Source organism: Primulina huaijiensis, chromosome 6, assembly GCF_012295235.1.
Source record: "Primulina huaijiensis isolate GDHJ02 chromosome 6, ASM1229523v2, whole genome shotgun sequence".
In the NCBI taxonomy this organism is placed as follows: Eukaryota; Viridiplantae; Streptophyta; class Magnoliopsida; order Lamiales; family Gesneriaceae; genus Primulina; species Primulina huaijiensis.
In genome coordinates, this window is record NC_133311.1 from 22,978,765 (window position 1) to 23,004,132 (window position 25,368).

Consider the following 25,368-nt stretch of genomic DNA (forward strand, 5'->3'; position numbering starts at 1 on the left):
TAGAGAAGGTTAGAGGTTTTATTGGCTGATTAAACAAAAGCAGGTTCTGGCTTTGATTGCTCGAAGCTGGCACCAACTCAAACAGCTCCAGTTGGTTTTCACAAGCATTTTATTACTTCCATAATGGCCCATCCCATCCCGCATTACCCCTATATATACACGAACACAGTTCATAAAAACTCATAATCATCACAAATTATTAGCTTATCTTCAAGAAACTAAATCCATCATATATATAAATATAATCCGAAGAGAAAAATGGATTCATTTTCAAAGGGGTTGCCAGCTTTTTTGTTGGTTTTCCTCGTAACAGTGGATACTGGTATTGCGGGCAATTTTAATCAAGAATTCGACGTAACATGGGGCGGTCATCGGGGAAAGGTCTTCAATGGAGGGGAGCTTCTTTCCCTATCATTGGATAAAACCTCTGGTTCAGGATTCCAATCCAAGAAGGAGTATTTGTTCGGGAGGATTGATATGCAGCTCAAACTTGTTGCTGGTGACTCTGCTGGAACCGTCACCACATATTATGTACGTTCCCTTTACATATATACGGAGGGGGTGAATTTTTGTATACATATTTTTTAAAGAATCGTGTCTGAATTTGTTTTTCAAAAAAAAAAGTAGATTTAAGAAAAGTAAATGCGTCTATCAGTCCTGCTGGAATGATTTATTTGAGCCTCCAACTTTTGGATGAAAAGAAAATTTGGTTGCATTAAAGAGTACAAAAAAACACATGCAACTTGTTTGCTCGTGTAAAAAGTAGCGAGGAATTTATTTATATTGCGTCCAAAATAGGTAATATTAGCACCTCTCAAAATTTATTTTAATGCTAGCTAACTATTTTTATATATGAGAACAATTTTTCCAATCACAAAAATAATATTGTTTTCTTTTTTCACTTAATTCCATTTCAAAACTATTATGAAGAGTCTACGAGACAAATCTTTATAAAAATACAATATGTTAATATTATTAAATGCAAATGAAATTATATTCGGACATCATCATACGAGATAAATAAGGGGAGAGGTCTTCACTCTTCCAGCTTCTAGGACAGCATTAACTCATCATCACATTCGACAAAGAGGTCTTCCAGGTCATATAGTCTGAAGTGAAGGTGACCATTAGACTATGTCTGTATTGCAGTTGTCTTCTCAAGGGCCGAACCACGACGAAATCGACTTCGAGTTCCTGGGAAACGTGACTGGAGAACCTTACATTGTGCACACAAATGTGTACGCTCAAGGCAAAGGGAACAGAGAGCAACAATTCTATTTGTGGTTTGATCCCACCAAAAATTTCCACACATACTCTATCCAATGGAACCCCTATCAAATTGTGTAGGCACATTATCCAACCATAAGTTTTGCTACTTGCAAGTAGAGAGTTTCCTAGAAAGTCAAGTTTTTTTTTATTAACGATGTATCCCAATGTCTTGCATATTTTCAGATTCTTGGTGGACAACACTCCTATCAGGCAGTTCAAAAATGCTGAATCCCTTGGTGTTTCATACCCTAAAAACCAACCAATGAGGATCTACTCTAGCCTGTGGAACGCGGATGACTGGGCCACGAGAGGCGGGCTCGTAAAAACCGACTGGTCCAAGGCACCATTTACGGCGTACTACAGAAACTTCAACGTTCAAACTTGTTCTGCATCATGCACATCAGGATTCTCGAACGGGGCATGGCAAAACCAAGAACTCGACGCCTATGGTCGTAGGAGGCTGAGATGGGTTCAAAAGAATTTCATGATATACAATTACTGCACGGATTATAAGCGGTTCCCTCAAGGCTTTCCTCCAGAATGCAGGCTATAATAAGGGACGCCTCTTTTGTACAAGACAACAAAGTTTACTCATTGCTGTTTTTCAAGATTCTATTAGTTTGTTTCCTTGTTTATGTGGATCTCTTGCCTTGTTTTAGTACATGGTTCTAATAAAATGAAATTATCTGTTTGTTAGTTTTTGCTCTATGGATGAATGGTGATGATTCCAGCACGAAAGAAAAGGTCCGGGTTCAACGTTAAAAAATAGCATAAATATATATTTAATGTTTACCAATTAAGATCCTCCAGAGAAGATCGTCAGAGATGTAAATGATAAGCTTACAAAACTGAGTAAGACCAAAATTGGTACGATAAGGAGCCATTAAAATAGCCAACCATCAAGTTATCACATGGGCAAATGCCCTTCCTGTTGCTAGGTCCAATGGCACTGTCCTACGGAATCCATGCTTGAATATGTGAACGTCATGACCCCAAATGTCAAGTTGTGAAAAAATTCCAACTCTGCATATGGTTATGCTAGTTCCGGTGGGCCGAATACAGACCCAATGTACTCGGGACTGTAGGTCCATGTCCGAATATGTGCACCTCATGACCCCAAATGAATTAGGACACATGGATCCTCAAGAACATAAACTAAAAAATTATGAAGGGTAATAGTCTTGTGTAAGGGATAAAGACATCATCCATCAATTGATTTATAACATGCTCGTGAGGCGAACCAATGATAAAGAAACTAACATGTGAGAGTCATTGTTTGTATTCATTATTCAATATTTTGAAGGTTCTACTATGTGGGTTACCTCTCCTCCGTTACACTTGTTCTGAAAAGTACACATATTGTAACCTCAAATAAAGCTAGACAAGTATTGGGACGTGCCCCCAATCGACTGTAGTACACATTAGCTTTTAGGGGTTGTACCTTATAGCTAGATACAGAATGAGTCTAAACGCATGTAATAAAAAATATGTACATATTTTCCCAAATATCACTAATAATTATTAGTTGGTTTGTATAATTGGTACAAAAGCATTCGAAAATGAGTCTGATCACATCAGATTCACACATAAAGTTGTAGTTTTGACCAGATCATTTGTCTTACCAGGAATCACTACACGAGTGAATGTTTTCTAACAAGAACGATGAAAAATTCTCTTAAACCTCAGATGCCACCATTCCCTTGAATCGATGCCAAAGATAGAACTTCCTTGTTCACTTCAAATAATTTACTCTTTATTCTGTCTTTTCCATGCTGACAAGCTGATCTGACGTTGGAAAAGCCCGTTCTCGGATATAATTAGAGAACGTCACCTTAGGCTGGAGCAAGGCCTGCAGGTGGCACGATAAAATGAAGAAAATTTTCATGCACATCTTAGAAATTAAATCCGGTGGACGGTTGGATTAGATAAATGAATGTAGAACAAACAATCTCTATCTATCAAAAGTAATCAAGATAAAATTTCAGAAGGAATGCCCGATTTTACCGGAATTCTGCAATGAATATTAAGATCACAGTTCAATTGGCAAATGCGCACTTTTGCTAGTTTTTCTGTTTCAAGTGACTTGGCGCAAGCTTGTTTAACCTGAATCAGTATAGTAAAAAATAGAACAAATTGAGACTTACCAAACTTTGTTGAACCCGAAGGAAAGATTATCACAAAACAATGAAACGCAAAAGAAACATTTAAAAAAACATTGTGAACTGCCAAAAGAGGAAGATTAAACTGAGATAGAGACTATGGCTTGGCTGAAGAGCAAGAGCATGACAATCATATTCGTATACAGCAATCAATTCAATTGAAACTTACCAGATTGAGTGGGACGATCTCAGAACCATTTTCGTTGGTGATGGACTTATTCAACAAATGGCGAAGTCTTGCCAACTCTTTCATCAACTCCAATGCAACTTCTTCAGCATCGTGCATCTGATTCTTTGAAAACTCAAATGCTCTCTCAGCATGAAGATGAAAAGAAGCACAATTTAGACAATTACAAGGCCCTCTACAACCTCTTGGATTTTTCTTTAAAATTCCTTTGGGAGGACCGGAGATAGTAGAAAATAAAGAATTGCATACATCCATCTTCAACGTGCCTTGGTTCAATTGAACATCTTCAATTGATTCTCTATTGTCATTAAACACTTCCAATCCCAGGTCCGAGGATTTGGTCTGTTTAGCAACCTGTTCAGATTCTTCAATTTGGAGAGTCGAATGCTCATTCATTTCAAGACCATTAGTATCAGTGTGGGGACATTCTGTTTCTAACTTTCTGGGGCTGCTTTGAGATTGCAATATTCCTCCGGTCTGCAAACCAAGATTCACGCATGGACTATCTCCAATATCAGAAACTTCTGAACTCGGCTTGACATTTGACAGATCAGCAGTAAAAAGAGATATATGTGTCGATGAGCTTGGTTTGGCACAAGCATCCCGAGACGAACCAATTGGAGGAATATCTACAGGCAGCAGAACTTCCTCCAGAATCTCTGTCTGTTGGGTCCCGGAAGAAATTTCAGTTAGCAATTTCTTCACTTGCTTCTGTTCAACAGAAGTACCAGTAGCTAGAGGATCTGGTTTTTCTATAAACTCTACAACAGGCTTTTGCTGTTTAACTGTTCTTGAGGTCATGGCAAGAAAAATTAATAAATAGCGTTTAGCGTGCAAGCAATTAATCATTCACGTAACAATTCAGTATGTCCATTTACTGTTTGAACTACATTTGGGAAGGAAATTACTTGAATTATCGTTGGAAATTTCCAACAGAAAAGGAAGCAGTCTTCGGTAACTGAGGGATCTTGGATGTTTAAACACCCTTCGCGGGCTACTGGGATTAAGAACCTGAAAGAACACAAGAAATCTTATTCCGGATGGTCCGCAACGCATTTACAAGTAATACTTCAGATCGTATGTAGAGATGATACAAACGAACTAAAATTTATGCTTTAAAGACATTTATGGATTGAAGAAAGTTTACCAGACTGTCGATTGAATCAGAGAGCTGTTTCCCATCTAAACTTTGCTTGAGGCAAACATAGTTGTTCGTGCGAATTTGGTTCTCTGTCAGAAAAGTGTTACTTTCAACATATTCCTTATTGACACCAATCTCAGTTTGAGTGAAAATATCAGGATCAGGAGGTGTCATTTGAATCAACTTCTCTTCCGATGAAACATGCACATGACTCGTACCATCCTGGTGGTTTCTTTGTTCCATTCTATGAGGCCCAATATTTTCGGCAGGGTCATCCCCTTTATCTTGTCTACCACGCAAATCCTTGTCGTTGCAGGGGAGTCCCGATTGAAAATTCTGCATTACTTTGTCCTTGGATGACTTGGTATTTTCAGGATGACACTTCTGACGCTCAACCCAACCATTAGGATAATTTTCGATGTATGACTTCGAATTAGACTTCACAGTACAAGACCCCCTTGACATACATGGAGTTACTGCATCCACTAATTCAATTTCTGAAACACCTAATATCGAACAATTAACATATAACAAGAATATTAGCATCACATCAAGGTACTCATCTCACTCTTAAATGCATTATTTAAATCAATAGTCGTCAAAACTATCTATAAGAGCAATTATATAGAATAGATCTAACCTTTTTCAGGCGAAAGAAAAAAATAATTCGGCCAATCTGTTTTTGGACAAAAAAAGAAGAAAAAAAAACGACAGAGCAAGAAACTTACGGGAATCATCATTCAATGTGTCAGTCAGATATGGCAGCAACCTTCTATAACTAAAAGATCCTGGAGTCTTGAAAACCTTCCTTTTAGTACACAAAGTAAGGGCCTAAAAAAGAAGGAAATTTTTTGAAGTCATGGCTTTATGTAGAAATTGAAATAACAGCAAAATACAAAATTTTGCTCACAACAAATACCTTAAACTTCAAACAACTTAAAAAAATTAGTTCTCATATCTATCAATAAATGTCAAAATTGTGAGAATATAATCACGCGAAGATGTATGAAAAAATGCGGCACCAATCCATAGTAACCAAGGGTAAGCAACATGTAATCAATCAAAAAACAAAGAAAAATCATCACCATTTTGCTTCTGATAACAGATCCATCTCCGGAATTCGCCTCATTCTTTATCGCAGAAATCTCATCCACCTTCATAGAACCCGAATCCATATCAAATACCGGACCCTGACCCGATTGAGAATTTAAACCTTCCAAAGACTCTTTTCCCTCTTCCCACTTTTCCTCGTTTTGCTCTTGAAGGATTGAATTAACATCAGGAGTGAAAACTCTCCGTGCCCGGATATCTTTAATCGACGATCCTCCCCAAGCATTGCCACGATTTAGAACCGAAAAACCTGCCACTGGTGATGGTTCTTCGGAAATTACTTCAGGGAGGGATCTTCCGGAGCCACTGCGGTCGATGCACATCTGAGCTTTGCTTCTGGTCAAACTGCCATCAAATTGGTCCGCCGATGGTGAAGAGATTTCCTTTCTTTTCCGGAAAATGGTATTCATTAATGACGATTCTTCCATGTCCGGCTTGATTTCGGTCTGAATTTCTCCAATTTCAACTCGCGTTGAGCTGCAGAGAGGGCTCAAGTGAGGGCTTTTAGAGGAGAAGTGGATTTTGGAGGGAACGTGTGATGGTGGTGGCGGGAAATCAATGGTCTTCCCTCGCTCTCTTCTTTTTTGCGGGCTCGCAAACTGATCCAATGGGCCCAATAGGCTGGGCTTGTAGTTCGGTATTAAATATTATCACCGTGTGGCGTGTAGAAATTCTCTAGTGTGGCCCATAATAAAACCCTTTTATTTTATTTTATTTGTTCATATTTATATTTCGTTACTTAAAATAAAATATTAATAAAATTTTGAAATCAGTCAATGTATATATATCTATTATCTATATACTTATAAATATATGAGTTCATTTGTGAGCTTACTATTATGATCTCTTGTTTTGCATTTTTATATAGTTGATAGGGTTATTTTAGTCATTATCCATGTTAAGGTTAATAGGATTTAATTCATTTTAGTAGTTATCATTCAATTATATTTATGTTGGTAGAAATTGATGTCTTATGCATTTATTTTTTAGTTCATGTGTTTATTATATTCTTTTGACCTTTAGTATTACCTTTGTATTCTTTTTTCACTTGTTTTATCATTCTTCTTCACTTTTTTTAAATTATTTTCTCCATGCTTTTCTTTTTCTTCTTTGTGACATTCGTTTTTTGTTATTTTCACCTTTTTTCCCACTTTGTCGCATTTGTTTGTCGAAAGAGGTTTTGCATTCTATTATGATGATTGTAATATTTTGTTTTCATTTTGTTTTTCATTTCATTTGTTCACATATATAATTTGTTTAACTTTTGATGTTTCCCTAGAGCTAGCAATTGATGATACAAATAAATTGAAGTACTCTTATTGTGCTTGACATTCTTGATCCATTTTTATCTGATGTTTCTTTATTGGTTAGGGCATTTTTTTTATCATTTGAGAAGAAAGGTAGAATATATATTTATATTAACTCAGTTTTTAGTTTTGTCCATTAGTTTTGTCCCAAAGATGATGTTAAATATGTAGAAATTCTCTCTATTATAGTTGATAATGTTCAAGTCATTCTCATTTTTTATCATCTCTTATTCTGTTATATTACAATCATGTTAATGAAAATATTTCATGATAGCAAGTGATTCAGGTTTTTTGTAATGAGACTTAATAGTTATAGCAGTTGCTTTACTGATTTGGTATATGATCTTTTTTTATCAATCGTTAGTAAATTTTTGGCTAAATTTGAGATTATTTTCAAAATAATTTTACAAATCTTTTCTCCTTAAAATGGATGTTAGAGGAAGCAATCTCTATGTTTTGTTTACCGCCATTGTTCGAAAGCTATAAGATGTAATTTTTTGTTTTATGACGCATTTTTGCATGTAGAAATTTTTAATGAAATTTAGATAAAAGTATCCACCGAAAAATATGTATTCTGATATAAAATTAATTATCTAAATATGTAATTCTAAAAACCAAACATAAAAAAGTAAACAAAATCTATAAAGGGTTAAAAGTTAACAAAAGCAATTGAATTAAACTTGATAACAATTTTAGTGGTTTTATTTTAACAATATAATGCTAATTTTAATTAATTAAGATAATATTTTTTTTATTATTGCTTATAATTTTGTGTGCTTCATTTAAGTACACTGTGGTATGGGTCATAGTAAATCTATTACTCTATTAATTTATTTTTATTGTTTTTCTTTTATGAATGATATTTGGATGAAAAAATATTTTCTGGTTTGATAAAGTTGTTATTATGTCATAATCACGTTGATTGAAAAGTTTGTCATATGAACAAATGAATATATATGTTTATGGTCATCATGTTATTTTATCTATTGTGTTTTGACCTGTTTAGATTGAGAAATACTCTTAAACATGATGTTACTCAAACGATTTTAGACAGTATCTAAATTTCATAATTATGGTTCGATCTTTTGTTAACCACGTGTAACACACGTGCATTTTCCTAGTATATATAAATATGTGACTTTATATGTGAATTTCCATTTGTCTCCTTATTAATTGTTTGTTTTACATTAATTACTTATTTTAAGTGTGTCTTTTCCTTCTCTTTATACATATTTTAAATATATGTGATTATTAATATTTATTTAATTTTTTATGTCTACTCACATTATAATATGTTATTTTTATCCAATGATATCTTTTCATTATGTAAATTAGTATTTAGTTTTTTATGCATCCTCCCACATTATAATATGTTATTTTTAATCCAATGATTTAAATTTTTTATTTATCTTTTCATTGCGTAAATTAAATTAATTAAAGTTTAGAAATAACGCATTATCGAATTGTGAATTTTCTTTGGTATCTTATTAAATTTTTTTCATGTCCTCATGCGACAGTTTGCTATAATTTATGTGTTTAAATTAAAGTTTTTTGCAACCGATATTATTTTCCGGTTTATATTTATAAACTATTTAAATAAAAAACGGTAAAAGATCGTGGTGATTTGAGCCGTCAATTTGGGTTGGGTCTGTTGGTTTGGCCTACACCGCCAAACAGTTTAAGTGAGTTGGGTTGAAATTTTGTCGACTCATTTAAAGGTGAGCCTAAATGAGCTCGCACGAGTTTATATTAAAAATATATATATTATTATCAATTTTCAATCATTAATTCTTGATATAAAATGAAAAATATCAGTCTGATTTCAAAATTGTAATGTTACTATCTTGTCCAAAAGTAATGGGTTTTTGAGACATTTTGACAGTCACTTAAAATTGACTGTCAAAGTTGACATTTGAGTTGTATTTTTGGATAACTGATAATATGTTCGTCAACATATTATTTTTAAGTTAGTTTTATCAGTATTGTGAAGGGTAAATATGTTTATTTCAATATATAAATATTATCATCTCTTTAAATTAATATTCACTTTAATTTTTGACATATTATGGGTCTTGGTAAAATGAGGAATAATAAATTCAAACAAACGAATACACAAAAGTCTGGGACGAAACCAGAATTATATGGTAGCGGAAATTAATATATAATTTTTTATTGAATTTATCGATGTTAAAATGTATAACAAATCTTATATCATGATATATAAAATTTCAACCTTATAAATTAAATAAATAAAATATATATGAAATATACAAAATTTTATTACATATACAATCAAGTAATTTATTATAATTGTATTATATTCTACAAGAATTCTTGTCAAAATCAGTGACTGTGGATTTAACATCTATTAAATCAGCAAACTAAAGAGCGTGTCAATTAAACTAATTAAGTAATCACATATTCTTGAATTTTCTAATTAAATTTTTATCTTGATAATTTGTTTCATTTAATATTTTAAATTATAAGACAACGTTACTATAATTAAAGACACATTTTTTTAAATGTTCATAAGGACTCAATCACTAACTCATATGGAAAAACATTTATCGACATACTATATTAAAAACATTTTAATTAATTCAGCGCATTTGCTGAAAATTTTCTAATTAATTAAGAAAAATTCATTTACAATAATCATATTTAATTTTTTTTGGCTAACACAATTTATTTTGTAAGATATTCATCGCAATTCTTTATTTGTATATTAATCTTTAAATCTGAATTATGATGTATATTGTTTTTCTAAAAGTTCTTAAATAATGATTTAATACATTTATTCGACACTTCAATATTAACATTTTAAAATATATTAATTTTATATTGTATGTGTGCAACACTTATAATCATGATTATAAAAATTAAATAAAAATTATAAAAATAAATTAGGTAGAACATAAAAAATTAAACAATTAATCAAAAGACAGAAAATAAAAATTAAATAATTGTCTATTACCTATAAACTGCTAATACCGACTTCTAAAGATTGAAGTCAGTGAGAGAGTGGAGGCCACTATTGTGGGGACCCGGATGCTAATTCATTTCTTAATCATTCTTGTGAATAATTGGATCAATTATATAAAAATCTCGGGCATTACGACTATGTACTAAAAACATAAAAAGTTAATGCTTGAATGAGTCACACTGCGAAGTTAGTGAAGTAAAAAAGAAAGACAAAGTCGGTTAATAAAAATATTATAATGGGTTAAGTTAAATGAGACTCATATATATAAGTATCTCACTTGGTTTCACCTTATTTTTTGTCACTGTACAAAGCGAAAGTTTACGCACCATAGTGTTCTACATTTTCTTAATTTTTCGTCATCTATTAGTCTTTAAAGATATATTAGAATTTTTACTAAACATCTTATATTAAATGTGATCAATTAACTAAATAATTATTATACTTTATATACAATAATAATAAATAGATTAATATATTTGAAGATAGAAAAAGTAATGTATTGAGAAGAATAAAAAAATGAATGTTAAAATTAATACTATAATTATCTAATGTTAATATTAAATTTAACATCCTACGTTCGAAATTGTGTTTATTGAGGTAAATACTATGATGATAAACTAAAAATAATAATTTNCTGATTTTTCTTTTATTTTAAAATATAAATTTTTGAATAAATGAAAAATAAATTTTTTTTCTCTACTACTTATGTAGAATATCAAGTATATATTCTACTCAAATGTCTTATAAATTTATATGATATAGTAAAAGGTTATTTGCATAAACTTATTTGTTGGGTACAATAATTGATCATGTTGGGTAGAGTAATTGAAATGTTGTGTTTGAGATGTTGTACTATTTAAAATATTTGATTTGTACTGTTACCATAATCTATAGGTTTTGATAAAACAGTAAACGCTTGAGCCTACAATTGGTATCAGAGCCAAGATCGCGACTTTGATTTTCAATGATTACAATTGGTGCAATTATTAGGAGATAGAGTGTTTGGTACAATAATTGTCCACGATGGGTAGGCGCTTGAGCTGTTTTATGATTTAAAGATTTGACTTGCATAGTTACTATCAGTTATATCTTTTGGTAAAACGACAAACGCTTGATCATATATTATTTGATTGTAAAGCTAGAAGAAACATGTATCAACTTTTAGTTTTGAATTGATCCCTTACATGGTACTCGATTTTTAAATTTAGAAGCATTCTACAATTTTTAAATATTATTATATATTGAATTATAATTTATCCCTTTCAAATTGGATAAATATACAATAAAACTCATGTAAATTTTATTAATAAAAACATTTAAATCAAATATTGGATTTGTCGATAATCAAAATAAGAAATAAACTAATTTTGATCTTTGAATGATAAATAAGATATTTAAATAAAATTATAATTGTCACAATTAAATAATGCACTTACATGCATTTATCACTGTAATTTGCAACTAAAATGTCAAAAAAGTTTCCACGTATTATTTGTATATCATATTCAAAATAATTATGAATCCTAATTTTTATTATTTTGAGTTGGCCTTTGTTATGAACAATCATTATAAATAAATTGAATTTGAAAATTCTTATATCTATGTATATAACATATTAATATATCAACCTAAGTCCAGGTAATAAAAAACTAAAAAATAAACTTATATATTAATCTTCAATGTACACAAATTATATAGTAAAGATATATGACAATTAAAACAATGAAGTAGAATATTTGCTCACATATAACAAAATATATAGACAAGAAAAACAATAAATAAAAATATTTTTCTAGATATAAATATTTTTTATAACTTTTTACAGTGAGTTGGAGAAGATAAAAGAGCAAAAATATTAACTCTTTTGGGTAACACAAAAAAATAGAGATGGAAGAAGTGTTTGTCATACAATAAATTCAGTTTCTAAATTAAATGTATACTATAAGGTTATATTTACCGTTCAAACTTTATAAATACAATGAATTTTTTCAAGATAAGGGTACTCAAATGTTCCCTTTAAGATATTTAAACAATTATAAAAGTTAAATATATTATTTTTCTGGAGGTAATACAGATATGACATTAGGAATTTGATTGTGCTAATTATACTTATGAGTTAATATGAAATATTAAAATAAATGTCATAAGAGTCAGTAAAAAGATGATTTATTGTCAAAAATATTATTATTATAAATTGCAAATAGATGACAACATTTAATCAATATTTATTTAAATCAATCCATCGTTACTTTTTATGTGATGATAGATTGTTATAATAATTAGGGGTGAGCATTCGGTCGGTTCTGTTACCGACCGAACCGAATTAGTCATAACTGGACCGAACCGAAATATTTAGCAATAACCAAACCGACCTAATTAATTTTCATAACCGATGAAAATCGAATCGAATTAAAATTGGTTAATTAGGTTGGTGACCGAATTAACCGATTAGTTTTTTTAAAAAATTTGTGATTTAACTTTAATTATATATGAAATTTTTTTGAACACTACAATCTACACAAATGCATAAAAATATAAAATCACAAATTTTTCTTTATAATTAGGGCTGATTTTAAAATTAAAAATTAAAAAATATATAAAAATTGATAAATAATAAAAATTTATTAAATAATAATATTTATTATATTGGTTAATTCGGTTAGCCGATTTCAAAATTTTGACAACCGTAACCGAACTGAATTAACCGATATAACCGAATTTTTTTTATTTGAAAACCGAATTTCTGAAATAACCGAACCGAATTTCCGAATTGACTCGGTTCGATCGATTAATTCGGTTTAACCGAGTTTTTGTTCACCCTAATAATAATGTGTAGTTTATATGTTATCAAGTATAAGTGTCTAATAAATTAAAGGTGGCTAGGAAAGTAAAAGCATTCAGTAAAAATTATTGTCAATTTACATGAAAGAGAATAATAATCAAACAACATTGTAAATAAAAAATTGCATATAATTGATCGAAAAAAAACATTGTAATAATTGAATATTATAATAAATTATATGCATTATTGAGAGAATATGACAAATAACAAAAGAAAACAATATGATAAAAAAGATATAAAAAATTTTTAGTAGTCCAAATATTTTTTTAAAATTTAAAAAATATATTTTTTTTCCAAATTAGTTATATATGCTTATTAACACGAATTGTCAAAATTTACAATGTTATTATCATTGTCTCTTGTTGAGTTAACTAATTTTATTTCAAATTATAACTATTTTAACATATGTTTCCTACGTGCAACGCACGTACATTATTTATAGTAATCTTAAAAAAGGAATCGGTGTACTTGAACAGAAATTATCGAATTTATATTTGCTTACAATGGTCATGCATTTTCGAACATAAAACGACACTAATTTTTTGTATAACTTATCAAAGATAAAAGAATCACAAGCAAAACTATTTAATCCGAATTTCTTGAAGAAATGCTTTCAAGTTGTTGTTAGAAGATCCATCTTCCTCCATAGATTTTCTTGCCAAAACCTTCCATCTTCTACCATTCTCCCTCAATTCTCTCCCACGTTCACCTCCATCCATCACTTGCTCGATGCAAGACCTGATCTCATCACTCTCAACCACGCCATTCTCATTCACTTTCACTCTAACCCCTACCTTCCACACATCTTCGATCAGCTTCGCGTTCGTCCCTTGATCCGTCCATTGAGGAAAGGCCACCATCGGCACGCCACACGACAGGCTCTCCAAAGTCGAGTTCCATCCGCAGTGTGTTACGAAGCACCCTAACGACTTGTGTGTCAGAACCTCCAGCTGGGAACACCACGGCACTATTTTCCCAAGACTTCCAAGTTCCTCCATACAACTCAGCTTCTCATCTTCTTCAATATTGTCGTCTTGCTTAGCTCGAATAACCCATAGAAATGGCCTTTTAGAATCCAATAAGCCTCTTGCGATCTCTTCCATCTGTGATTTTGGAAGATTCAACAAACTGCCAAATGAGACATAAACCACTGATGAATCCGGCTTTGAGTTCAACCATTCAATGTAATCATCTGATTTCTGAAAAAGATCGACCCCGAATGATTTGTCCGACGAGACTTGACCATCCGATAAGAAAGCAGGAGGGATCAAGGGTCCGATCCCGATAAACTCATAGTTCTCGATGGATTTCAAAGCATCAGGCTCCAACGCATCGAAAGTGTTGACTAAAACCTTCGGTTTCGTTTCCAAATCGAGGGCATCGATTTGCTCCTTGAAAGATGGAAGCGCGAAGCTGTATCTTTCGGAGCTCGAAGGAAGTATAAAAGATGGAAGATCACCTTTGGAGAAGTCGTATGGGATTCCGGGGAACTGAATTTTCCACGAGGGGTCATCAGAGTTCTCCTTTATTTCATCTTCAAAACCTCTAAAATAATAGTAATACACGTCCAACACGGTGGCCGGTTGAATCCAAAGAAGCGCACAAGGGACATGAACCTCGCGCGCCACCTCCGCCGCCCATGGGATCAGGATGGCGTACACCAAGCAAGTGACGGGTCTGCCTCGCTCTGACGTAGCGACGATTATATCTTTCAAATTTCTCGAGCCACTATTTCTTAATTCCGACATGTAGCGGTTGAAGTCGTCGCTAGGCTTGAAGCCATCGTCGTAGCCGTCAGAAAATGTCTCGAAATTGAGGCCTTTAGGGGCGTCTCCGGCGGAGGCTTTGACCATGCGCCGCCGCGCATGCACGGTTGTGACGAAGGTGACATCAATCCCGATGTGGATGAGTCTTTGGGCGAACCGAAGCGCAGGGTTGATGTGTCCTTGCGCCGGATATGTGACGAGGAGGACGTGGCGGGAATTCATTGGTTTTAATGCTGTTGTTATATATAAAGAAAAATGTGAGCCATGCCCATATATATATATATATATATATATATATAATAGAATTCTAATTCAATTTTTCTTATGCATTTGTTTGTTGGAAGAAATTATATATTTCCTTTCTTATCACGTACAACATGAGGAGGGAAATGGTTGGATTACATGACGTTTGAGGTGACGCTGATGAAACAAATCAAGAAATTGAACACTTTCGATGTTTGTCTGGTTGAGAGCACCTCCAACAGGAGGTTCATGTATAAAATAAATTTTAACAAACAAAAAACCTTGAATTAAGAATTATATGTTCAAAATTTATAGGATAAACAGAATCCATGGTTTTAAATCATGTTTATTGTGTGAGTCCCACCACAATATAAAAAGTTGTGTCAAACTTTTGTTTTCTTTATTATTTCTTTAGTTTGATATATGGTCCATACAAACTCATATAATTGTTCATTTCTTTTTTCATGCATTTCGATTCTTTTTTTTTTTTGCATAATATTTTTTATGTCATTTAAAAATAATTATTATTCTATTTTTGGCTATAAATAGGCGTAGTCTCATTCTCTATCCAACACTATCATTTTTCTTTCAATTTACACCATTACATCTTTCAATTCATCTTCGGACAATCCAAATATTCGCCCTCATAATTTTCAATATTCCCCAAATTTTCAAATTTGCTAAATTATAAAAAAAATGTATGCTTAATTAAATAATTTTGAAAATTAAATTGATTAGTATAAATATATATTTAGTCAAATATATAAGTAAAAGTAAAAAATAAAGGTAGTAAATTAAAATGAGTAGATGAATGTGCGATTTGATAGTGGAGTCTACAAAAATTGTGTTTTTGGGTTTATGATTGGGGTGGAAAAGTTTAAAAATAATGAGGTTTTTAATTTTTAATGTAGCAGTGATGTAGCACAGAATAAACCTGGTGATGAGTTTTATGACTGGAGATGCTCTGAGGACATCTTTTAATGTCTTTCATAGTTGCTTATTTTTTGTATTAAGTAATAAACAAACAATAAAAAAATATATTATTAAATATAAAAACTGAATTAAATAATTGTGACGGTCTAATAATATAATTTTTTGGTATTTGATTTTCCGTTTGAGTCATAAGAAATGAGCTACTTGGTAATCTTTTCATTGGAATTCGAAGATTTTTTTTTTGTTGACTATAGTTCCCAAGTATTATCATGTATGTATAAACCACAAAATCAATTAATTTTGAATTAATAATGTCCATATAATAGCTATTTGCATCTATAATTAAAACTATATATATTTCCGTACTTGATTGAAACTATTTTATAAATGGAGTTCTTGCTTGCGTGCCAATAATTAAAAGACTAATTAATTAATGGTGTGAATTAAATGGAATATATGACAAAATCAATCATAGGAATGAGATTTTTTTACACGATTGATCATGTAATCAATGACGTAATGGTTGGCTGAGTGCAAGAAAGGGGTGGCGATAAGATTATTTTACTCTGATTTTTATCTTTTAATTAATATCTATAAATGAAAATTTTAGAAACCCAATTAAAATATTTAAAATTCTTCGAGAGAATATATATCCGACAAGGGTCAGGTTACGAATTCACAACCACAGAATGATCCATCATCAAGGATATATAAATCTACATGAAATATTTTTTTACTATTTAAGATAGATATTTGTTTTAAAAAAAATTGTACGATTTTATAAGAGTTTTAATTTTAATATCACTGATTTTTCTACTAATTTCTCGTCAAATACTGACGCATTTTAATGATTATTATGTATACATAAGAGATTGAACGAAGAAATATGTTATTGCGAACAAATTATTCGTTGGGTTAGCCAAACGTACTGGCCCAGCACTCAAATTACAACTCTTCCACTATCGATCGATTAATACTCGCCACGGTTCTCCTTGTATCATTTCCAGTCCGAGGAAACATCAATCCCGCCCTTCAATTTTCCCACACGCTGATCAACAATTGCATTGACGTCACCACCGTATAGGCACGGCGGAGCACGGTCAAACCAGTCACCTCCGAACCCAAAAAGGGCCTCACCTTCGTCACTTTTTCCGATGGCACAGAGGACGGATATGAGCTGCACTGCACAACGATGGGAATCACTACATGTCGGAATTAAGAAATTCTGGCATCCAAACCACGAAAGATGTTATCCAAACTTCGTCGGACCAAGGCCAATACTTTACGGACGTGGTCTACATTCTGCTGCTTCCATGGGCTGTGGAGGTGGCGCGGGAAGCAAACATCCCAAGTGCACTTCTTTGGGCTCAGAGGGCTATAGTGTTTGATGTTTCTTACTACTATTTTAACCGGTTTAGATGAAATCCACGAAAACTGCACTGATCCCACGTGGAAGTTTAAACTACGTACCCGGAATCCCATTAAAGTTCTCCGAAAGTGAACTTCCTGTTAAGATTGTAATTTAGACCTAACTAATCCCAAAAGCTAGCTCAAGAAGGATTGTCCAAACCCATATATGCAAGTCACAGGTATTTTATCCATCTGATGTAGGACAACTAACACACCCCCTCACGCCCAGGAATGAACATCTGGAACGTGAAGTTTGCAAATGACCCAACTATGGGCAGAACGGGTGGTACAACACATAACGGTGGAACCTGGCTCTGATACCATATGAAGATTGAAACTTGGACCTAACTCAACCCCAAAAGCTAGCTCACGGGGGGAGGATTGTCCAAGCCCATATATGCAAGTCACAGGTATTTTATCCATCTGATGTGGGACAACTAACACTTCCGACTTTAGTACTTCCTACTAACTCTCCGTGCTTAAGCTTTGTGCTTGCAGCTGTTAAGAAGAAACTAGAGACCCTAGCTTCTGAAGCAAACCCATAGTTTTAGTGAACACTTTTGATGCATTGGAGCCCGATGCACTAAAATCTATATACCTATAAATATATAAGTTCTATTTGTGAGCTTACTATTATGACCTCTTGTTTTGCATTTTGATACAGTTGACAGGGTTATTTTAGTCATTGTCCATGTTAAGGTTAATAGGATTTAATTCATTTTAGTAGTTATCATTCAATTATATTTATGTTGGTAGAAATTGATGTCTTGTGCATTTATTTTTTAGTTCATGTGTTTATTATATTCTTTTGATCTTTAGTATTACCTTTGTATTCTTTTTTCACTTGTTTTATCATTCTTCTTCACTTTTTTTAAATTGTTTTCTCCTTGCTTTTCTTTTTCTTCTTTGTGACATTCGTTTTTTATTATTTTCACGTTTTTTTTCCCTCTGTGTGGCATTTGTTTGTCGAAAGAAGTTTTGCATTCTATTATGATGATTGTAGTATTTTGTTTTCATTTTGTTTTTCATTTCATTTGTTCACATATATAATTTGTTTAACCTTTGATGTTTCCCTAGAGCTAGCAATTGATGATATAAATAAATTGAAGTACTTTTATTGTGCTTGACATTCTTGATCTATTTTTATCTGATGTCTCTTTATTGGTTAGGACATTTTTTTTATCATTTGAGAAGAAAGGTAGAATATATATTTATATTAACTCAGTTTTTAGTTTTGTCCTTTAGTTTTGTCCCAAATATGATGTTAAATATGTAGAAATTCGCTCTATTATAGTTGATAATGTTCAAGTCATTCTCATTTTTTACCATCTCTTATTCTGTTATACTGCAATCATGTGAATGAAAATCTTTCATGATAGCAAGTGATTCAGGTTTTTGGTAATGAGACTTAATAGTTATAGCAGTTGATTTAATGATTTGGCATATGATCTTTTTTTATCAATCGTTAGTGAATTTTTGGCTAAATTTGAGATTATTTTGAAAATAATTTTAGAAATCTTTTCCCCTTAAAATGGATGTTAAAGGAAGCAATCTCTATGTTTTGGTTACAGCCATTGCTCAAAAGCTATAAGATGTAAAATTTTGTTTTATGAAGCATTTTTGCATGTAGAAATTTTTTAATGAAATTTAGATAAAAGTATCCACCGAAAAATATGTATTCTGATATAAAATTAATTATCTAAATATGTAATTTTAAAAACCAAACATAAAAAAGTAAACAAAATCTATAAAGGGTTAAAAGTTAGCAAAAGCAATTGAATTAAACTTGATAACAAGTTTAGTGGTTTTATTTTAACAATAGTATGCTAATTTTAATTAATTAAGAGAATTTTTTTATTATTGCTTATAATTTTGTGTGCTTCTTTTAAGTACACTGTGGTTTGGGTCATAGTAAATCCGTTACTCTATTAATTTATTTTTATTTTTTTCTTTTATGAATGATATTTGGATGAAAAAAATATTTTCTGGTTTGACAAATTAAAGTTGTTATTATGTCGTAATCACGTTGATTGAAAAGTTTGTCATATGAACAAATGAATATATATGTTTATGGTCATCATGTTATTTTATCTATTGTGTTTTGATCTGTTTAGATTGAGAAATACTCTTAAACATGATGTTAATCAAACGATTTTAGACAGTATCTAAATTTCATAATTATGGTTCGATCTTTTGTTAACCACGTGTAACACACGTGCATTTTCCTAGTCTATTGAAAAATATGAGTTGATTGGGATCGGACCTTTGAATACTCCTACACTTTTGGATGATCAAGGGTCATGCGGCGATCTTTTTCAGTGGTTGAACTCGAAGGTAGAATCTTCAGTGGGAATATGTGGCATTTGGTAGCATGGTGAAGCTTCCAAGATCACAAATGCATGGAGGAGATTGACAAAGGGTTATTAGATTCTAGAAGGCCATTTCTGTGGGTTATTCGAGTGAACGAAGAAGACAATGAACAGGATGATGAGAAGTTGATCATCAGTTGCATGGGGGAACTTCAAAATCTTGGGAAAATAGTGCCATGGTGTTCTCAACTGGACGTTCTAAAGCATAGGCCGTTAGGGTGCTTCTTGACACATTGTGGATGGAATTCGACTCTGGAGACACACACGTGTGGCGTGTCGATGGTGGCTTTTCCGCAGTATGCTGATCAAGTGACGGTGCATGGTTAAATTGAATGAAAATGGTGTGGTTGAGAGTGATGAGATTAGTTTTTGCATCGAGAAAGTGATGGATGGAGGTGAAAATGGGAGAGAATTGAGAAAGAATGATAGAAAATGGAAGGGTTTGACAAAAGAAGCCATGGAGGAAGATGGATATTCTGGTAAGAACTTGAAAGCGTTTCTTCAAGAACTTGGAGATGGCCGGGTTTTAATTGGATTTGATGTACTTGGTTGTGCATTTTCCAGTTTCCGAATTCCAATCCTTTGAAAGTTCACATTTTGTCTTTTCTTTGATCTTTCCATCACATAAACGTCTGGCCATGCATGATATTTAAGCCCATTTTGCAAATTTAATTATTTGGTTTCTATTTTTAGATACTACTCTACTGTTGGCTTTTGCTGATTAATGGATACAACCTACAAGCTTCAATGCTTTAACTCATGCTGCATGAATTCACTCCTGGTGAAGAGTTGGAAAATGTGTAAAATATTTGTTCACCTTCATTTAAACTACAGTTTTCAAAATAGGCCTACTTAACTCAGCTTTATAAAATAGACGAAATAGACGAGTCGAATTGATAATTTCTATCGGGTTATGGCAGGATATATTCATGTATGTGATTTAGTATATTTGAAATCACCACATGTGCCTATGAGCTCATTCTATGTTATGTTTGAAGGGTTGTTTTCGTTGATTTTTATACAAAATATAAATATCTTCTCCAAATACAAAAACGTGAAGTTTATTAATATTTTTTGTTTTCAATTTAGATATTGATAATAATAGTATCTTGTATAAAATATATTATACATATAATATACATTCGTGAAGCAATTTGACAGCACCGCACCACGATCACTCGCTTATTTTTGTCTTGTATATTTATAAATTAGATATTTATCGTTCCAATATAATTATGTATATAGATATATATACTAAAATATGATTTCGCTTCATGTGAAAAATATTTAGCTTTATTGAGAAAATTAAATTAGTCTACTCTAGTCCTGCATTTTTTTATGTTGAGAAAATTAAATTAAATTAAATTTTTTATGACTTGAAAAGTCGGGGTCATTATTTTTCGATGCTCACTGAATAAACTCCGGACTAATTCAATAATATGTAAACTAGGTCAGTGACGTAAACCGCTTTGAGCAAGCTCTATGCAACAGCTCGTCCGAGAAAATGTTGACAGGAGAATCGAACTTCTGGCCAGACATTCACGTACGGAATTACATTAGTATTTTGTATAATTTGTGGAACATCATGAGTATTATTCATACAAGAATTTTGTAATTTCACCGCACATCTCTTCGAATTAAGTATGAACATCTATCATACTAATATATACGAGTAAAACCAAAATGACTCGACAAACGATCACCAAAACCAAATTTCCGAAGAATCAATCACATGCAAAACTATTAATTATTCAAATCTAACACCCTTCCGTTTCAGCTGGAAGCAATGCTTTCAAGTTCTTGCAAGACAACTACGTTTGGACGTGGATGCGGGGTTGATGGTTTGCTTAACCAGAAAAGGTTGATTATATATAGGTGCTCTGGCTTGTTTAATCAATTATTCGAGGTCGATTAAAGATGCGGAGTTGACTGTTATTCGAGCTAGTATGGACTTTTGTTTACAAAACGGGTTTACTAATGTGTGTATATTCCCAGACTCGTTCCAAGCGTTCAAGCAATAAACCATGATACAGAGGACCTTAGCCCAGTTGGATATTTATGTCTCGATATTAAAGAGTTGTTGGCATCTCATATTTTTCTTTCTTTAAGCCATATATGTCGTAAAGCAAATGTGGTAACTCATAAGTTGCTCTAAGTCTAACTATGTTTGGTTTGAGGATTCATGTGCTCATTGTCTCTGTATAGCTTGCTACTCAACATTTAAAAAATTAGTTAATTTGAATGCATTTTACTCTTAAGAAAAAAGTTCTTGCTAGAAGATCTATCTTCCTCCATGGCTTCTCTTGCCAAACCCTTCCATTTTCTTGCATTCTCCCTCAATTCTCTCTCCATCCATCACTTTCTCGATGCAAGACCTGATCTCATCACTCTCAACCTTCGTGTTCGTTCCCTGATCCGTCCATCGTGGAAAGGCTACCATCGGCACGCCACACGACAGGCTCTCCAAAGTCGAGTTCTATCCGCAGGGTGCTAACGATTTGTGTGTGTCATAACTTCCAGCTGGGAACACCATATGGCACCATTTTCCCAAGTCTTCCGAGTTCCTCCATACTACTCAACTTCTCGTCTTCTTTATTCTCAACATGCTTAGCTCGAATAACCCATAGAAACACCGCTTTTTAGAATCTAATAAACCTCTCGCGATCTCATCCATCTGTGATTTTTGGAGATTCAATACGCTGCCGAATGAGACAGAGACTGATATGTGTCGATGTGCCAAATATAGGTGTAATATATTTAACCGAATACTTGGTCAATGGAAGTTGAAGACTTGGTTATTTAATTTCAGCAGTTGCTTTGTATTATTTTCCACACTCATCCAATCGTGTACATAGTGGGGGCTTAGTGGGAAGAAATGAGTGGATATTATTTTTAGACAATTTCTCTGCTTGTAAGATGTATAAAAATGAGGAATGTAATAAAAAAAGATATACGAGAAAAGTAAAAAAAAGATCTCTCTCCTTCTAATTCTTTCTTCTTGGTTGTCCTCCTAAAATTCTTCTTATCAGAGACCACTGATGAATCCGGCTTCGAGTTCAATCATTCAATGTAGCCATCCGATTTCTGATCAATGTTGTTCGATTTAAGCAATGTCACTAGCTATTTTTTTATATACCTTTTGTAGCTTATGTATGTTGACTTGGAGATTAGCCATTATTATTGTGTCTGGAACGAAAGTTATATTGCTAGCCATTATAATTTAGAAGTGATTTATTTTGTTAGCCTGATTTGCAGTTTATGTACGTTCACTTGGAGTAAAAGTGTTGTTAAGTGTGATTTATTTTACTAGCGTGATTCGAAGTGTATTGTGTCTCGAGAGTTTACTCAGAGTATCGAAAAATAAAGAGATTCCAAAAAAAATTGCAGCAACTTCATTTTCTTAATACCACCCCGTTTACAGTCCATTAAGATTTAAGATTTAAGACAACCTCTTACCTAAACCTTATAGTGGCCATCCACGACACATTTCAAGTTCTTGTTTGTAGAACCACCCTCTTTGACAACCTCCATAGCCATGCCTCTCCATTTCTTACAATGATATCTGATCTCCCTCCCCCTCTCTCCATCCCCCATCACCATTTCCAAGCATCTCTTGAACTCATCTCTCCCAATAACTACGTCTCCGTTGACCCTGGCTCTCACCCCTGTCCCCCACACCTCTTCCACCATTTTCGCATTCGTAGTTTGATCCGAAAAATGTGGACAACAGATCATAGGAACTCCAGAGAACAAGCTCTCGAGTGTCGAATTCCATCCACAATGTGTCACGAAACAGCCGATGGATTTGTGTGCTAGAACCTCCATCTGCGAACACCATGGAACTATGAGGCCATCCCCATTTTTAACCTCGTGTTCAAGACTTTTCTGAATATATTCTTGTTCTCTGTCTGTCGTTCTGATGACCCACAAAAAGGGTCTTTTTATTTCTCTCAGTCCTTGCAGGATCTCTTCTTTTTGCTCTTTCTTTAGCACCACTATGCTGCCAAATGAGATATAGATCACAGAATGTTCATCTTTGTCATCTAGCCATTGGAAGTAGTCGTCATTTTTGTGGAACAAATCGGCACCATAGGATTTTTCCGTCGAGCCGTTCACGTCCCCACGGGTGAAAGCCGATGGAATCAATGGGCCAACCGCGATGAGATTCATCTTGTCTTTAAACGTTCTTATTGCATCTTCCTCTAATTCTTCAAACGTATTCACAAAAACACACGGTTCAGCGTCAATCTCAAGTTCTTGTATGTGTTCTTGCATTAAAGGGATCATAAAAGTATTCGAAGGGTCATCAGGTAGTAGGAAAGTAGGCAGATCAGTGGCTGAAAACAATGGCAATTGTGCAATCTCTACAGAAACGGAAGTTTCAAGCACATCTTTAATTCCACCATTAACACTGTAAATTCCGTCATGGCCGTTGAAGAAGCGGTGATAAATCGAGAAGGCGGTGGCGCATTGTATAGAAAGAAAAGCAGAAGGAACTTTCACAGCACGCGCCACCCTCGCCGCCCAAGGGAGGATAAAGCTGTAAACTAAACAGTCCACCTTTTGGCCCATTTCTACAAACTTCTCAAGGATCTTTAGGAGATTTTCGGAGCCTGCCTTCATCAAATCCGCCATAAAGGACGAAAAACCATCGGCCGATTCAGGGTCGAGGCCGTCGTAGAAAGAGACATAAGACAAACCATTGAGTGAGGGGAGTGTTTCATGAACACGTTGCAGCCCGCGGCCGGTGGTGGTGAATGTGACCTTAGCTCCGCCATGTGCTAGAGTTTTGGCTAGTTGAAGAGCCGGATTGATGTGTCCTTGGACGGGGAAGCAGATGATCAGGAAGTGGCGGCGATTGGTGGCGTTGGCTCCTTGTTGATGCATTTCCATCCTTCTTTTGCCACGAGGAAATGATGCAGAGGATGTCCAGGAGACGTAAAATTTTATAGTTGGTAACAAAATATTGCTCCAAAACACACACACTCAGTTTCTTATATATGGTCATAAAAATCCTTATATTACATGGAAAGTATTTTTTTTATTTTAATATAATTTGATTACGTGTATCTCTTGTATTTTTATTGAATTTGACATATATGTTTATGATCCAAAAACTAACATTTTGACCGCATAATAGAAAAATACTCAATATATAACATAGAATAATCCTAATCGTTGTTGGTATCATAATAGAAAAATACTCAATATATAACATAGAATAATCCTAATCGTTGTTGGTATCGTGATACTTCTAAATGATGCAAGGATTTCATCGTCAAAAATATTCGGAACTATGCTTGGAATGAGACGAGATTGAACGAGGTAGGATAATTTAATAAATATTTTTTATAAGGCCAAATTTTGATTTTTTTTTTTCATAAAAAGGTCATATAAAAAAATTTAAGAGTGGTATTCCTCTTGCATACCTATCTACTCTGCACAGAAATATGAAAATTATATATATTTTTTATATACATTCTTTCATCTTAGACTGTATATTTCGATTTTTAATAATTTTAATCATATTTTTGTCAAAAATGTTTAGTCCTTCATTATTAATTTATAGAATTAATTAATTATTAATATTAATTCAAGAATATATAATCTATTTATTTCTATTACCTGTATAATTTATTTTTTCTATTA

At 33.0% G+C, this 25,368-nt stretch overlaps 4 protein-coding genes and 1 pseudogene across 4 annotated transcripts; 2 read left to right on the top strand and 3 right to left on the bottom strand.

The window, feature by feature from the left end:
- The first annotated feature begins 198 nt into the window (after positions 1-198).
- Positions 199-1,936, top strand: LOC140979261 (xyloglucan endotransglucosylase protein 1). The gene is made up of 3 exons (XM_073444600.1): positions 199-531; positions 1,150-1,343; positions 1,453-1,936. The coding sequence occupies exons 1-3, from the start codon at positions 259-261 to the stop codon at positions 1,820-1,822; spliced, it is 837 nt and encodes a 278-aa protein (XP_073300701.1). The 5' UTR covers positions 199-258; the 3' UTR covers positions 1,823-1,936.
- A 646-nt stretch (positions 1,937-2,582) lies between these two features.
- On the bottom strand, positions 2,583-6,497 carry LOC140978480 (uncharacterized). Its single transcript, XM_073443568.1, has 7 exons — positions 5,842-6,497; positions 5,485-5,587; positions 4,763-5,262; positions 4,524-4,626; positions 3,598-4,400; positions 3,274-3,372; positions 2,583-3,118 (listed from the first exon to the last, which is right to left on the bottom strand). Exons 1-7 carry the CDS (start codon positions 6,292-6,294, stop codon positions 3,023-3,025), a joined length of 2,157 nt encoding a protein of 718 aa, XP_073299669.1. The 5' UTR covers positions 6,295-6,497; the 3' UTR covers positions 2,583-3,022.
- A 7,023-nt stretch (positions 6,498-13,520) lies between these two features.
- LOC140978481 (crocetin glucosyltransferase, chloroplastic-like) lies at positions 13,521-15,040 on the bottom strand. Its single transcript, XM_073443569.1, has one exon. The coding sequence runs from the start codon at positions 14,984-14,986 to the stop codon at positions 13,580-13,582; it is 1,407 nt and encodes a 468-aa protein (XP_073299670.1). The 5' UTR covers positions 14,987-15,040; the 3' UTR covers positions 13,521-13,579.
- A 1,095-nt stretch (positions 15,041-16,135) lies between these two features.
- LOC140979205 (crocetin glucosyltransferase, chloroplastic-like) lies at positions 16,136-20,350 on the top strand (annotated as a pseudogene).
- A 2,401-nt stretch (positions 20,351-22,751) lies between these two features.
- On the bottom strand, positions 22,752-24,756 carry LOC140979429 (UDP-glycosyltransferase 75C1-like). The gene has a single exon (XM_073444816.1). It carries the CDS (start codon positions 24,610-24,612, stop codon positions 23,176-23,178), a length of 1,437 nt encoding a protein of 478 aa, XP_073300917.1. The 5' UTR covers positions 24,613-24,756; the 3' UTR covers positions 22,752-23,175.
- Positions 24,757-25,368: the final 612 nt, after the last annotated feature.